The sequence below is a fragment of the Haliotis rufescens genome, unplaced genomic scaffold (assembly GCF_023055435.1).
Source record: "Haliotis rufescens isolate VD_foot unplaced genomic scaffold, xgHalRufe1.0.p SCAF_17, whole genome shotgun sequence".
Classification (NCBI taxonomy): Eukaryota; Metazoa; Mollusca; class Gastropoda; order Lepetellida; family Haliotidae; genus Haliotis; species Haliotis rufescens.
In genome coordinates, this window is record NW_025963857.1 from 17,618,199 (window position 1) to 17,632,889 (window position 14,691).

Sequence of the window (14,691 nt, forward strand, 5' to 3'; positions counted from 1 at the left end):
AATATTCCAGCAATATGACGGCGGTCTGTAAATAATCGAGTCTGAACCAGACAATCCAGTGATTGATCTCATGAGCATCGATCCACGCAATTGTATCAGCCAAGTCAGCGAGCCTGACCACCCGATCCCGTTAGTCGCCTTTTACGACAAGCGTAGTCACCTTTTACGGCAAGCATGGGTTGCTGAAGACCTATTCTACCCCGGAATCTTCACGGGTCTTTAAGTGTGAGTGAGTTTGATTTTACGCCGCTTTTAGCCATATTCCAGCAATATCACGGCGGGGGACACCAGAAATGGGCTTCACACGTTGTACCCATGTCGGGAATCGAACCCGGGTTTTCGGCGTGACGAGCGAACGCTTAACCACTAGGCTACCCGACCGCCCAATGAAATTTTACACACTGATCTTTATCTCAAATGAGATCGAAAATTGGTGTCGTAAATTCATGTTTTTCAGAGATATAGCCTTGTGGAGATAACACCTTGTCCAGGCAGGGTGTCTACCTACATTTGTGACCCGACTGTTTCACCTAACTTTAGGAGATAGTCTGGAACATATTTCTGAGTGTGGCGTTAGTAAGAAACAAAGAAACAACTTCAGGAATCAGTTTTCAGGTAATCCCATGTACTTCTTCTGTTATCGACTCAAGTGTGTCAGTTGTGGACCATCTTACCGAGGCAAGGGAGTTAATTAAAAATATAAAAATCCAGTTTCCGCCCTTGCCGATCTTGGTTGCATGGCATTATGGGGTTATGTTTTGGCTGGACTAACGAGTCTATTCACAGGCCAATCAAAATCGCGCAACGAAGTCAATCTCATTAAAATTAGATCTTGGTTCTCGATACCCCTAAACAAAGATCTGGGGACACCCCATTACGGGTCACGTCAGACCGACCTTGCGCGAACTTTGACCGACCAGTGACTGACAAGAAGTCGACATTAGCCAATCAGAAGGCAGATTTCTCGGGCTTTACGGCACTACTTTCAAATTGGCGACTACGCTTCGAAACATATTTTGACAAATTCTCAGTTAAAAATATGAAACCTGAACAAAAGAACATTTTGGAATGGCTAATAGATGGTCTAGATTGTATGGATTTAGTCGTTAATCCCGTAACTATCGGTCGCTTGCAGGATTTGAATAAAAGCACGTGTACCGCCAACTCGGGGTCAACAGATATTTTCCAAATCATTTCATGTTTTTAATTAAGGTGCTCACGTGATTTGATGCACTTCGCGAAGTAAGACCCGTTTATATATAACGATTATCGATTAGATCGTGATTTGATGGGGTGGAATGTGATTGGTCAATAGGAGGGACGTAACTCGTAATAGCCACTAGTGGCGCTACGATCGAGCCCAGAAATTCCAGCCAAGTTCGGCAAGTGTGGAAACTTGCTTCTTTAGTCAGTTAACGCCTTTGCCTCGGGAAGATGGTTGTAGACAATGATGTCACTTCACCTGCTGAGGCAGACGTTATCAATGATGATGTCGGGGGCAAGGCCCTGACCGAGGACATTATTTCCCATCAGACGGACAACCAGGCATCCCAAAAATAAAATGGAAGCAAGCACCTAAACGATCCTAAACTATGTACATTTTCAACAAAACCTGCTACCATTGGAAATATGATTGTATGAATATTACAATGAGTACTTTGCAAATGATAATTTATTCTCTCACAATATTTACAAATGCACTATGAACATACACAGAGCTAAACATCATCATACTAGCATATGTTCATTGACTCCTTAACTGCCAACTTAAGAGTGATTCCTCTTGATGTGGTTACCACAATATGCCAAAAGAGGGCGCAGGCATAACCAGTCTTTTTCTCCAGGCTTGACGAAATCATGACCGAACATTCTCTCAGGAAGTCTTATGTTTAATTACTGAGAACAAAATAGTTTATGTGTGATTAAAATAACACTGCAATATATTATTTGTAGTCGTTTTCAACTAAAAACACCAATGAACCTGCATATAAAGACATCAGAAAACTGTGTACGTTCCTCTCGCAGAGTCCATCCCTGGATCGGTGGACAACGAATGTATATTACGGCACACTAACATAACACTACAGGTATGTCTTATGCATGCATTCTTTGATCCGAATCCGTAAGAATACCTTAGTCACGATATGGCTGAAATACATCTTCCCGAGGCAAGAGAGTCAACTGACTCTAAAAGTCCAGTTTCCACCCTTGCCGAACTAGGCTGGAATTCCTGGGCTCGACCGTAGCGCCACCAGTGGCTATTACGAGTTATGTCCTTTCTATGCCTCTCCTATTGACCAATCAGATTCAACCTCTCGTATCACTTGCATTTGCATCAAACAAAACGGTGGCGCCCTGTCAAGACGATCTGATCGATAATCAAGATCTATATTGTGATAAAACGTGTCTTACATCACGAGGTGCATCAAATCACGTGAGCATCTTGATTGAAAACATGAAAAGATTTAGAAAATATCTGTTGACAACGAGTAAGCGGTGCACATGCTTTGCAAATCCTGCAGTCGACCGAAATCTGCATGACACTTTACGAACCGGATTTCGATTTCGGTGCGCGATTTTGATTGGACTATGCATAGACTCGTTAGTCCAGCCAAAATATAACTCCATCATACCAGCCTAGTTCGGCAAGGGTGGAAACTGGACTTTTATAGTCAGTTAAATTGACTTGCCTCGGGAAGATGGCTGAAATATTGCCGATGCAACTATAAATCTACTTCGTTCATTTTTTTCACATTCACCGAAATATAGCAGAAAACAGTAAACAAACTCATAGAGTTATTCCACCTTGATCTAGCCCAATTTCATTCGGAAAATATCCGGAGAATGGCGTCTTACATCATTAACTCAAGATACAAAATTACAATTGAAAATGTAACATTGCAATGCAAAGAGTTCGGCAAATCGAGCGGGAACATAAGAAATGTACCGTACATGTTAGCGTGGTACAATGAAAATAGTCTCAGCTACTCAGAATTCGACATTCATGTGTAAGTAAGTAAGAGAGATAACACTTTATCTAAACTGCAAACATTTCATTTCGATAAGTGACAAATTCGGGGGTGTTTCAGAAATAAAACCGACTGATCCTTCCATCAAACAACATGATCATTATTTCGTTTTTAAAATCATTGTCACATGCAAAAAAATTAATTTCATTTCCATTTCAGAAGAGGATTTGTTCTGGCTGGATATTACGGTGACTTGGTGTCTCCCAACTCTTCCTCATAACGAAGAAGTTGGGGTCAGTTGTTTACTTGTAGTTATACACTATAACTGTCTATGGACACTATGATAAGGAAGTATTTAAACATATTCTATTCAGTATAACTTATTCTTCGTATTTTTACAGATTGAAAAAAACATTCTGTTTAACATTTATTCAACTATTATTCAGATCTCTTTGGGCAAACAGATACAACAAGCAAATCTCTTCTACATACCTGTTAAATAGAAAAATTATGAACCAATAAATGACAAAAATTACCGTCATCCACACAATATTGAACAATCCGGCAGGGTTTGAGGATTTACTCAACTTTTTCAATCGAAAGGATTACGATTACCCCTGCCATGTGAGGCTCGAACTCATAAGAATGTTCCGAGGTCTGGCTGGTCAACTGAAGGAGAAGAAAACAAGCACGTACAACGACCGCGTCATGAAAAGAAAACAACAAAAACTGAAGGCCATGCAGAGTGATCTCCCTTCATTCTCGGGAACAGTGGCCAGCTTCTTTGAAGGACTTTCCAGAACTGTAAACAAAGTTCCAAATTATGTGCCGTGTGAAGATGTCAGCGTCCTCTGTCATATGTGCGGCTGTTAATAATTTGATATTCTGAACATTGAATCATATAGATGACACGCTTTTGTTACTTATTTGTTTGTAAAAAATGACCTGTTTATTAAATTCTATTGTATGACATACATTGCTATTATATTGTATTTTATTCATGATTAAACCGTGAATATGAAATAGGTAGGACGATGAGGAAAGCATAAGCCTGATTAAACCGAAATCGGATTATTAGATTCCCCTCCAGATAAACGTTCCACAAATGTATACAAAGTACCTTGTCGTGTATCATTTCAAGATGTCAGCGTCCCCCCCCCCCCCAAAAAAAAAGAAAGAAAATTCTGTGCGGGTCTGATGTCGGCCATTTATGACCAGTTAGCAATAAAGAATTTAAAGAATTTGGGTGTGTCATGTTTTGGAATTGAAAGAATAATCACCCTGCTGTAGACAAGGTAGATGTGAAGTTCTTATGCATGATTTGCGATTTTACTTCAGAAGCAGCCATATCAGGAGAGCGGTGTTGCACGGATTGTCTGGCCTTGTGTTAAGATATAATAAGATAGTACATTTCTGACAATATTAATTGATCTCGACATATTTAAGCAACGACACAAGGGCCTGTGAATACACCTAGCAGCTTTAAACGTGCAAATGCTTTTATATGCGCTATTGACACACCTATGTAAAATACATTCAAAAATTGACTTTCACTTTGTGTGAGTTCATTGGAGGATGAACCTTCATAGAGTAAGGGCCAAACTGTATGAACGTAAGACACTTATGAACGTCAATTTCGCGGTCATGTGACCGACCTTTCGTCCAATTGAAAAGCTGTGTATTGTGTAAACTTCAAATTAAAAAGTATTGTATGTGTAAATGTGTGGATATGAATGGGTCTCAGTGGAGGCATCAGCCTGTCCTCAGTATACAAGTTACTTCACGTGCATGAAACAGTACGAGGTAATTCCTTACCTTAATGACATAGAATTAAAATATTAAGATTAAAGATTAACTAAAGTTAAGGGATTATACCTGCGTGTATCAATATATACGTTAGTACATTGGAGAGATATGTCTGAAAAAATTCGATTGGTCGTCTGCCCACTCCAAGAACCCCGGAGAGAATTCTCTCACAACCTTGAGCAAGGTCAAACAATCGTCTGCTGCTGTATGGCAGATAGGTGGCGCTTCTCCAAAACACCGCTTGTACACTTCCTCCAATTTAAAGGATGGTTTCTTTGGCGTTGATTTCGACGACAAACAGTCGGCATCACCTTGGGAAAGTCCCTCGTGTGCTGACATCTTTGAGAATGGCGCTTGACTTTCGAGTTTCTTGAACGCCGTCAGACTGTCCACACAGAGGAGGTCGTCTTGTAGGTCTGCGTCCGCTTGACGCAACTCGGTGACAAGGAGGGGGTAGTCAAAGCGGTCGCCGTTGTGTGCAACGAGGCACACTGGCTTAGCAAGACGACTGAGAAAGCTTGATATCAGCTGAACCATGTCTTTGTCGAATGGCTTCTGGTCCGCCAAGACTTCATTGTCCAGACCTGGAAGCAATAAAATACTGGTATGACCTCTTGTTTATCACTTGGTTAACATATCTAATACTATAGAAGTAGGGTCGGTGATCCAAGAATGACCCATAGACCTGATATGTGGCCATTAAGGGGACACTACCGTAGCCACGAGTGAAAACATATTTCACTCGACACATGGAATGCCCTATTTATTATATATAAAATTATTTCATTACAAATGCAAAAGCTTGAAACCTAAAACCACAAAAACAAGGACGGTTCAGTAGTTGTATTTGTGATTTAAAAAATAGTTTCGTGTTTGCAAAATCTAAACAAAGATAAATATAAAAGTATCCAAAAATATTTAGGGTCACGAATGTTCTTTATCATACATTTAGATATAATTATAAACAAAATCAACTTTTAGAAAAAATATTCTTGAAAACTAGGAGACCGCTGCTGGAATCAAAAGAATACACGCTGCATGCACACATGGTCAAGTAACAAAAATGGCGCTTTGCGAAACAAAGTCTCGATTGACGAGTTAAATGAGAAATCTACAGTTTTATAACGAAACATTTTCGAGAGAATAACAAACGGCATGAAGCCGTTTATTATTCATCCATAAATGACCATCTGTCATTATTTTGCCTTGTCAATATGGAACTAACAGTTTATGTACGGGCGAGACACTCATGTTAAAAATGAGACAATTTAAGGGGAGGTAACTCTTGCATGAGAATAGTTCCGTCAAAGTATTATGTCCAATGTAGTGAAATATCAAGTGTTATGTTCACTGCAATGAAAATAACACTTTTCGTAACTTCAGAAAACTCAGTCTTTCGCACTGAAGTATATCATAACTGGGATACGTCTGTAAGGACGGCGTAAATAAACTTTGAGGCAATATCTATACGCATTTTTCAGCATTGATTGGTTACCCGTGATCTATGAAGATTTCGATATTTCAAAGGGCGTATGTTAATTTATTTCTCCAACCTAAACAAACAGACAAAAAGAACTGTGGAAGCTCACCTGATAGTTATAGTTTAATATAAAAAAAAAGTATCCCGGCAGTGAAAGCATTTTCGGATAAGGGATTGCATGGATAATATGTTATATTTGGCATAACACTTTCTTAGGAAAGTACAGATTCTAGTATTTAGATTATACGTTGATTGATTAATCACTGTTAAATTTTGCACAGTGGATTTGTCAGAAGTAGGCTTTTACATGTGTAGGTTTACTAAAGCAAACGGAATACACCTATCTGGGCGTGAAGTGCCTATGTAAAAACAAATCAAAAAGGATTAGCCGATAATACGTTGATTGTTTTTTCATTGTCATCTTACTCAATGGATTTTTTTTAAAGAACGTGGACACAGGTGTCACGTGTGCTATCTCAGCTGACTAATGAGATATGGTACCTATGTGAAATACATGAAACAAACTTATGTGATCAGTTGAGAAACGAACACGAGTTTAAATATAAAGAAACGTTATATATATCTTACAATATTACATTATTAAAAGTACATTATGTTAACATGTATTATGGGCTGGAGGCCTGAATACTGAATAAATCTGTCTGTCTGACCTTATTAAAAAGACACGTGACATCGAAGAAGTGTCTTTGTACATCTGCAGACGGGATATTTCCTTTATGTGGATATTCACGGCAATATTCCTCGAACAAGGTAATTGCCTTATATGTACATGTAACTTTGGTCGGTAGTAATTTCGATATGTGCATTTTGTTTTCATTCATTTGCTGTAGCATTGAACAGAATCATTCTTGATCCTCTACGTTTTCGTAGTAGGCGTGTATGTGTTACAGTCAATGTACACAATGTGATTCACTCAGACAATAGATTCGTAAAATGTCTAAATAGGTCAGTCATTTAAAAAAAAAAAATATTAAAAAATCGGTCCAATTATTTAACAGATTGACTAAAATTTATTAAGACGTTCAAAAGGGCTTAAAACATCACAATAGACTAATTATGCTAAGGATAGAAGAATAATACATACAAATGTAGTTTGACTTTCGTTTTCTATTAATTTTCAGTCACTGGGTGATTATATTAAACATCAAATTTTTGGATCATTTTGTTGATCAATGTGACGATACGCCCACATATATACTATCGATAAAAGCGACAAATACGCTCACGGTTGGCGCATTTGAGGTTTGGGGGGACATCGAAACACCACATGGTGATATCATTTAAGGCGGACCCGTGAAGATCCGGGGTGGAATAGGTCTTCAGCAACCCATGCTTGCCGTAAAAGGTGACTATGCTTGTCGTAAGAGGCGACTAACGGGATCGGGTGGTCAGGCTCGCTGACTTGGTTGATGCATGTCATCGATCCCAATTGCGTGGATCGATGCTCATGATATTAATCACTGGATTGTCCGGTCCAGACTCTCTTATTTACAGGCCGCCGTCATATAGCTGGAATTTTGCTGTGTGCGGCGTTAAACAACAAACATACAAACCAAATCATATTAGGCCTGTACTAAGCTGACTTTCGTTTGAACATGAACCTGGTTCAGTTTCAATGGAGAGAGGGCAAGCAAGTTCTTCTCCGACGTTCATGTATACCAGAAGTACCTTTCGATGTCTACTATCGTACGAAACATTTTTGAGAATTCCAAGCGTCAAAAGTTAATAAAAATATTCATTGGGGGATTGCCCTTGACCCGGCGTTATCTTATCGGTGAATCGCTTGGCCAGGTTATCAAAACAAATAGCAAATAACACCGCTCAATAGCGCTGAGTAGTACGTACTTCCTAAAAAGCAATAGTGTTTTCCTAAAAACAAGGCTTATATCAATGCTTATTCTGTTTGCGGAGTAGATGTCATCAAAGTGGAAGTCCTCACCCAATGGTAATACTATACCGGATGTCCATTATGTAATTTCTTGTTTTTGGATGACATATTGTTCTCAGTAACCGTAATGTGGAAATAGATAGTTGATGGGTTTTATATTCAAGTTTGTATTTCCGCTATTCAAAGTGTTCAGTGAGGCCGCCTTATCAACAGTCATTTCTGAGACATAGATGCAAAGTATAATTACCGTATTCGACGTAATAAGAGCCCCGCTCTAATAAACGCCCACGGCAATATTTGCTAATATATTGGCTGGTGAACAATCCCAATTGGCACCCCTTCCGATTGATTAATGTACACAAGACTTATTTATTCGCGTATAATAAGCACTCGTTATATGCATACTTAATTATGGGCAATTAAATTCGGGAAAAATATATCTGTCGTACACAAACATTTCAGGCTGTCAGCATAAACCACGAAATTCATCTTTCAACTCAACATTTTATTCACCAAAATAATATTCTAATTTTGAGAGCGCCCTGGGCGCTTATTACGTCGAATGCGGTAATTAAGTCTACGCTAATTTGTTTGCATTTATAATTAACTCTAACGTTAATTTCAAGATTTACAGTACATACTATTCAAAAGAAGTTAAATAACACCCGATTCCTTCATATGACTATGGTTAGTCATTAGAGGAAGCGACAGAGCGATAAAGCGATAAAGCGATAGAGCGATAGAGCGAGGAAGCGATAGAGCGAGAAAGCAATATTTCCCATAATGCCGTACATTAAAACGGTTTTTGCTGACATTTAGTGATCCATTCCTGTAATTCTCACCGCTATTTTGCCTGTTATGATTAGATTTTTTAAACATCTTGTAGTAGATCAATATGTTACAAAATACAGACGTAATTTTTTCTCGTTTAGCTTGTATATTTTCTTGTAGTGTAATAAATAAGCAAGATTCACAGAATACAGATAGTCACTGTTCATATTTTCATTTTGTTCACAGTATCCTCCCCTCATTCCTCCATCAATCTTAAAACTGATAAAAAGGAGATCATATATTGACAAATAATTGTCAGTTTTATTAGCCAGTTTGTATTGTTTATAACGTCCAAAGAATTATTCTTTTCGGTCATTAGATTTGGAATTGAAGCCGAATATGTGCTCGTCCGATTTCGGGATCACAATCATGTTCATTAAGTTGTATGCACGTTATGCAAACAAAAGTTGTACATGTACACAGTTATGTTTCCCTTACAAAATACAGATGAATTAGATACATGTCTCTACCTTAAGTCACATATACGACTTACGAGAGCGTCATTAACCCGTAACACCATTCCTTGGTCCTTTCACAATAATGAAATGCGTCGTAAATAATTTTTTAAAAACAACTCGTTTCTTATAATGACTTTCGATCAAACTGTCTTCGGGAATACAGTTTAATGCTAAAGTGCTTGTAAAATATAGTTTAACTTTCCCGCCAGGAGAGACTAGATATCCAATTATAGTATAGGCTCAGGCAGGAATATACATATTTATGTAGCAATTCTCTATCCATTTAAACTGTATGGTTAACAATTGTGCGTTCTGATGTGAGTTATGTAGTTATCTACTACCTTTTTACACAGACAATGAGTCGGACACACACACACACAAACACACACACACAAACACACACACACACACACACACAAACACACACACACGAACGCACGCACGCACGCACGCACGCACACACGCACGCACACACACACACATACATACTTTTGACAAAACTATACTTAAGATATACATAACATATTACAATGATAGCTGATTTAATATATGTTATAAATAATCATAGTAATGCATTTCATATTGTTATCAACCTTAACTATGTGCCCACACTAATTACGTCTCTCCATATGTGTAGTTAACACAAGTACACATATCAACTGTGGTAACGCCACAGCGATGGGGAGCAGTGGGGTAGCCTAGTGGTTAAAGCGTTCGATCGTCAAGCCGAAGACCCAGTTCGATTCCCCACATGGGTACAATGTGTGAAGCCCATTTCTGGTGTTCCCCGTGATATTACTGGATTACTGTTAAAAGCGACGTGAAACCATTCTCACTCACTCACTCACAGCGGTGTTTATCAAATTACTATATGCAAGTACAAATATTTGTAGATTTGCACAAGACAAGAAACACAATTCAAGTTAAACATACATCAAATGTCAAAAAGAACATTTACGGACAACCTTATGACACACTGTATCATCATATACTACCGAAAACTAGTTATAGAACACTCACAATTATAAGATTGTATTTTTGCAAAACAATCAGCCATGACTGATTAACAATAGTCTTCTTAACTTATATATTTAGTATATATTTAGATTTTAACCTGATTTATTTAGAGCGTATTGCCATGATCTGCCACGCGCTTTCGGCGTGATGGTCACATACAACTGAAAAGGGCCATAAATAGATCAATTACATTTTACGCAAAAATCGGTGGATTGTTTTAAAATCACCTACGTCTGTACAGTTTAATTATGCTTAAAGGGGCACTGATCTAACGCAATTCCCCGGGACTGGTTGTTGCCGTTGTTATTGTTTTTTCCCAGTGAGTACCCGGATGTATAGCAGAAATCTAGACTAGTTCGCGACCTCTGCTGCGCTATTCGTAAGCGCATTAGTCAATGGGTAGTAATAAGGGCGTATGGTCACATTGATCAACAAAATTAAATACAGTTTTCGAGATAATAAGGAAATGTAGGTATCTTTGTGGGTAGCATCGGTAATGGTGACGAAGTTTTGATAAGTCACTTGCTTGGTAATTTTGCGAATTTTCGACACTATTACACTATTTCGACTTGCAACACAAAGTAAATATTTCACCTGAGCATTGCTTTTTTTATAGTGTGTATATTTTTTTACTGTCAAAATGTGTAACAAATTTATTAAACGTCTAAATATTCAGTTATTTTACAAAGTGACTGAAAAACATTTCCATCTGTATTATTATAATAACGAATTCCAAACATTTTGATGTTTAATGTCATCACCAAGAGAAAATGTTACGTTGAAAAGTACATTTCTATGTTGTTTGGCTTCTCATCCTACATAATAATCTGTTGTGGTGTTTTTAGGCCAGTTGGATCGTCTTAATCAATTTTAGTCAATCTGGACGGATTTTTCAGTCAAAATGCCTGAAATATTTACACATTTTATAAATTGCCTGAGAGAATCAGATTTTACAAATTGACGGTAATATATACACGCTTACAAAGGATACTTGTGAAAACAACGTCTATCGCGCATTGAAGAATTTCCCAACCAAGATGTAGAGGACCAAGAACGAATCGGTTCAAATGAAGGAAAACAAAATGCAAATACCATAATTACAACCTACCAAATTTATGTGTATACATTTTAGGCAGCTTCCTTGTTCGAGGAATGTATCCGTGAATATCCATGCACACAAAGGAACAATATCCTACTCGTCTGCAGCTGTACAAAGAAACTTATTCGATGTCACGTGTCTCTGTAACAATCAAATATTTTAAAAGATATATATCGTTTCGTGTTTGTTTCTCAACTGATCACTTAGATTGTTTCAGGTGTTTCACATAGGTGTCAAGTCTCAAGGGTCGGCTGAGAAAGCCCACGTGACAACTATTTTCATAACGTCCACGGTTCCTAAAAAATCCATCGAGTGATAGATGAGCAATCAATCAACGTATTATCAGTTAACCCTTTGAACAAAGTATGTTGTTTTTACATCGGCACTTCACGCCATGATGTGAGTGTATTCCCTTTGTTTTAGTAAACCTAGACATGTAAACACTCACTTTTGACATATCCACTGTGCAAGATAACAGTGATTAATCAATCAACGTATTTTCTGTTAATCCTTTGATGGCTAGGAACGATCCGTTGATTTACAACAAAAAAAGTGAATCAACTGATCATTCATCTCTTGCTGGGATGCCACGTGCATATTACATAACACACATTTCATCTCACTTCAAAACTGGATTTAGATTGAATAATTACCCCTGACACAATAAATGCCAAATGGGAACCTTTGTCAGGTAATCTAAGTGGTGCTACCACTAATTGTACCTGTAATAAATTCATTAACTGAGCATCAAGTGAATGACGACAAATACACAAGTGTAGGGTTATACGAGAAAACGTGGATGACAACAAGAGAGTAGTAATCGTATTATCGACGCAATCGGAAATCCGAAAATGCTTTCACTGCAAGGATACTTTTTTTAGTATTAAACTATAACCATCTCGGGTATTTCCAAATGACGACATCCGATGAGCTCCGTCGTTCTTTTTGTCTGTTTGTTTAGGCTGGAGAAATTAATTAACATGCGCCCTTTGTCGAATTTTTTATAGATCACAGTTAACCAATCAGTGTTTATGCAAAAATGCGTCAAACAAATATTGCCTCCAGCCTCCAAGTTTATTTAGCTGTCCTTGCAGACGGTAGCCCAGTCTCTGGTCACGCTCAGTTGCGTTGCGTATCATCCGGGTACTCACGGGGGAAAAACAATAACAAAGGCAACAACCAGTCCGGGGAAATGCGTTAGATCAGTGCCCCTTTTTTAAGTAAATAGTGAGAAAAGTTCAACATTACCTCCCAATTGCAGCAGATATCACATGCGGCCCCTATAGTGGTCAAGAGGGGATATTGCTTAACCACGAGAAAGCGAGAAAGCGATAAAGCGAGAAAGCGATATAGAGCGAGAAAGCGATGTCCCCTCTCGGCCACCATACTGATCAGGCATGCTCCGCCTTTTCGTACTTGAGCCACAGGGGCGAAACGAAACAATTAAGGGTCACGTGGTACGACTGATGCATCCTTCCGTTAGATCTACATGTACATTTGTACGTTCACTGATTCAGTGGTTGCACAACCATAAAGTTTAGTTGACACAACGAAAACGACAGATTAAATGAGGTCAGATCCACAAATACAAAGTTATACATTCTGACGATTCTGTCTTGGAAAACTGTCACAGTCGATCGTATTTTAGTCTGCGTGCGTTGTCACCCGGGATGAGACACTTCGAGTTGACTGAGGCCCTGTAAAGGTGGATAAATTGACCTATATTGTTTAGCTCTATTCACGAAGCATCGATGGTATTGAGAATGCTGTATGTTACCTGTAATGGACGCAGCCTCAGGCTCTATGTGTTTACGGGGGTTGACACACAGAAGCAGTTGGTTCATCACTCGCGGACCCACGCCCTCTTTCGTACCGAGGTCTTTTCGCCGGACTCCAAGAAAACACAGCTCGGTTATTTTTGGTTTCTGTTTTGGGAGACCTGTTGTCTCCGTGTCGAAAATAACAAAGCTTTGAATGGGACATTGTGTGTCGGCATCCGATCTCCCCTCTTCCATAATGCGTCGGAATTTTAAAAGTGTAGCAAGGATATCAAAAACTATACACCGAGTAAAAGCGAATGTAGATCTATATCTTTTCCATGCTGAACATAACTCATGCTTAGGTCATAGTGACCGATTTCGGACAATCATTGTCTGAAAGAGCATTTTTACCAAGGTTAATTACGTTGTAGCCATGACATGTATATGTCTTGAATCATTTAATTGCCATTCCTCATCAAAGGCGGACCCCCCACCCCCTATAAAAAAATGCTTGATCCGCCCTTGCCCCTTGTACACTGACTGTCTGCCATCCTGAATGAGCTGTGAAACTTTGTCTGTGATTAATAACTATTGTTTATATTTGTGACTTAATATCCACGAAGGGTGACCTTGGAGCTAAGGTTCAGAGATGAGTATCCTCTAGAGTAAGCCTGGGGCACCAACACCATCACTATTATCACAGTGTGCTGACTTGGTACACCGTGCTTCGTGTGCGTGCGTGCGTGTGTCAACCTGGAAAAAAGTACATTTGTATATACCGCAAGCCCCATCGACTCCATATTGTCATTTCCCACCGAGAGCCATACGCCGACCCCTTGCATATAAAAATATGTACGTAATCATCAGCGTAACAAGTGCAGCCAACGCGTTGTTATTTGACCGATTTTGAGGCGGATTGGTGGGCTGTCGCCCCTTCATCACTGACGACGGCAAGTACGTCAATGCACGATGGTCTCTAGGCAGTATCATACGCCAGCTAAAAGATTTGTTTATTCAAACTTGTAAATATGAGATCAGAGTAATTAAGAATTTTGAAAGTCTGAATTACGATATTAATAGTTGTAATTAGCATTAATTACTAATTACGAGTTGTGAAAGTGGGTTGTCAGGCTCGCTGACTTGGTTGATGCATGCCATCGTATCCCAATTGCGTGGATCGATGTCAATCACTGGATTGTCTGGTCCGGACTCGATTATTTACAGACCGCCGTCATCAAGCTGGAACATTGCTGAGGGCGGCATTGAACAACAAACCAAACCAAAAACAAAACAAATTATTTTTTAAATTTTTAATCAATGTAAACACAGTCTATGGATATGCACTAGTAAGGACAAGATTTT

The 14,691-nt window shown here is 38.8% G+C and overlaps 1 protein-coding gene across 1 annotated transcript; it reads right to left on the minus strand.

Annotated features, from left to right (window-relative positions):
• Positions 1 to 4,242: 4,242 nt before the first annotated feature.
• On the minus strand, positions 4,243 to 13,629 carry LOC124137977 (three-prime repair exonuclease 1-like). The gene is made up of 2 exons (XM_046504449.2): positions 13,347 to 13,629; positions 4,243 to 5,359 (listed from the first exon to the last, which is right to left on the minus strand). Exons 1-2 carry the CDS (start codon positions 13,582 to 13,584, stop codon positions 4,866 to 4,868), a joined length of 732 nt encoding a protein of 243 aa, XP_046360405.2. The 5' UTR covers positions 13,585 to 13,629; the 3' UTR covers positions 4,243 to 4,865.
• Positions 13,630 to 14,691: the final 1,062 nt, after the last annotated feature.

What these genes read in the sequence shown, in the direction of transcription:
- LOC124137977 (XM_046504449.2), bottom strand. Translation starts at nt 13,584, where the DNA reads ATGGAAGAGGGGAGATCGGATGCCGACACACAATGTCCCATTCAAAGC. An exon ending in TGAGGCTGCGTCCATTACAG is followed by an intron (nt 5,360 to 13,346) that starts GTAACATACAGC and finishes TATTGCTTCCAG; the next exon opens with GTCTGGACAATGAAGTCTTG.